Genomic DNA, 1,561 nt, shown 5'->3' with positions numbered 1-1,561 from the left:
CCTGTTCATAGCCTCGTCTCCCGCCCCTGGGAGGGCAATGGCTCCGGGAAATTGCACAAGGAGAAGGCAGAGGATCGCCTTCGTGGATTAAGGCAGAGTAGAGAGGCCCAAACCTCGGGGCTTGATAGGGACTAGAGGAGGTCAGTGGCATCTTTGAAGAAGACACGCTGGGCAACAGGAGCAAGTGCTGAGAAACCAAATATTGGATTAAGCCGCATTGGGGGAGGAGTGGTAAGAGACAGACTGGCAGACAGACTTCAGTGGGGGTAGGGTGGCGGAGACAGTGGGTGTCACCTGCTGTGTAGTGCTATCATTCTCGTCTTTTCTGCACGAGATTTTGGGGTGGCCACAGGGAGAGGGCCTAAAACGCGCGGAGCCTGCAGTGCCCACTCGCGCGGGCAGCGGCAGAGGGTTGCAGTTGGCGCGGCGCAGAAGACCAAGGGATTGAGCCCGGCCTGCCACCCTCTTGGGCGCCTGGGCCCGCCAGGGGTCAGCGAGCCTGAGGCAGCAGGAGCAAGTACGCCTGAGGGCCTTCACCGGGCGTCTCTGACGGTTTCCGCCCCTTCCCTTTCTACCATCACCCACTGCCCAGCAGCGGACAGGCCCCTTCATAGAAAGTCTGAAAAAGCCAGGGCGCCAGGGTGCAGGCAGGCAGGGGAAGCAGGCGCCTGCAGCCCGGGGCGCTCCTCCAGCGAGGCGGCGGGACTCAGGCTGCCCGCCTGGGAGACCGGAGAATAGAGGGAACCCCAGTCTCCCGGGGAGCCGCCGTCCGGGCTGGCCAGCTCCTCGCAGGGAGGCGCAAGCGACTCCAGCCCGTAGAGGCTGTGGTCCGCTATGCGCAGCGTCTGCGTCAGCGCCCAGATGTAATTGTGAGCGAAGCGCAGCGTCTCGATCTTGGTGAGCTTCGCATCGTCCGGGAAGGTAGGCAAGACGCCGCGCAGCGCGTCCAGAGCGGAGTTGAGGTTGTGCATCCGATTGCGCTCGCGGTCGTTGGCCTTCTTGCGCCGGCTCCGTCGCTGCTTGCTCAGAGCTAATTCACTCTTGGGGCGGCTGCGCCCTCCGCGTCGCGCACGGAGCTTCCTCGAGGACCCTCGGCAACCGCCCCCTTCCGTCTCGGCGCAGTTCCCCTGCAAGCGAGTGGGGCTGGGCGGAGCGGATGCGACGCAGGTCACTTCGTCGTCCGAGGCGCCCGGGAAGGGCTGCTCCGTCTCGTGGGTCACTTGGACAGCTGGCGCACACGAGGGATGAGGCGTCATCCTGCGGCGGGGTAAGAGGTAAGGGTAAGAGTGGGTCAGTCACCCGGGCGCAGTTCCCAATCCTGGGGCCAGGTGGGAAAAATCGAGAGAAAGCCACCCCCCGCCCCTGCCGGACCAGAGGACCCCCTTTCCCCTCTGCTCATCGCTCTGTGGCTCCAGGCGTTACCTTGCTGTAGGGCGCAAAGGGGTAGAGAGCCGTAGGCAGTGAGAGCAGCGGTGAGCTGCGCTGGCTTTTTCGTCTGCAAGTTCAGCTGAGAAGCAGGCGCCGCCGCTGGAAAGTTTCTTCGGCCCCAGAGAAGAAAAGT

At 63.9% G+C, this 1,561-nt stretch overlaps 1 protein-coding gene across 1 annotated transcript; it reads right to left on the bottom strand.

Moving 5' to 3' along the window:
* Positions 1 to 511: 511 nt before the first annotated feature.
* On the bottom strand, positions 512 to 1,287 carry NEUROG3 (neurogenin 3). Its single transcript, XM_036829610.1, has one exon. It carries the CDS (start codon positions 1,254 to 1,256, stop codon positions 609 to 611), a length of 648 nt encoding a protein of 215 aa, XP_036685505.1. The 5' UTR covers positions 1,257 to 1,287; the 3' UTR covers positions 512 to 608.
* Positions 1,288 to 1,561: the final 274 nt, after the last annotated feature.

This window comes from Balaenoptera musculus, chromosome 16 (genome assembly GCF_009873245.2).
Source record: "Balaenoptera musculus isolate JJ_BM4_2016_0621 chromosome 16, mBalMus1.pri.v3, whole genome shotgun sequence".
NCBI lineage: Eukaryota > Metazoa > Chordata > Mammalia > Artiodactyla > Balaenopteridae > Balaenoptera > Balaenoptera musculus.
The sequence above is the reverse complement of the archived record's forward strand: the minus strand, read 5'-3'. Positions and strand labels throughout refer to the sequence as shown.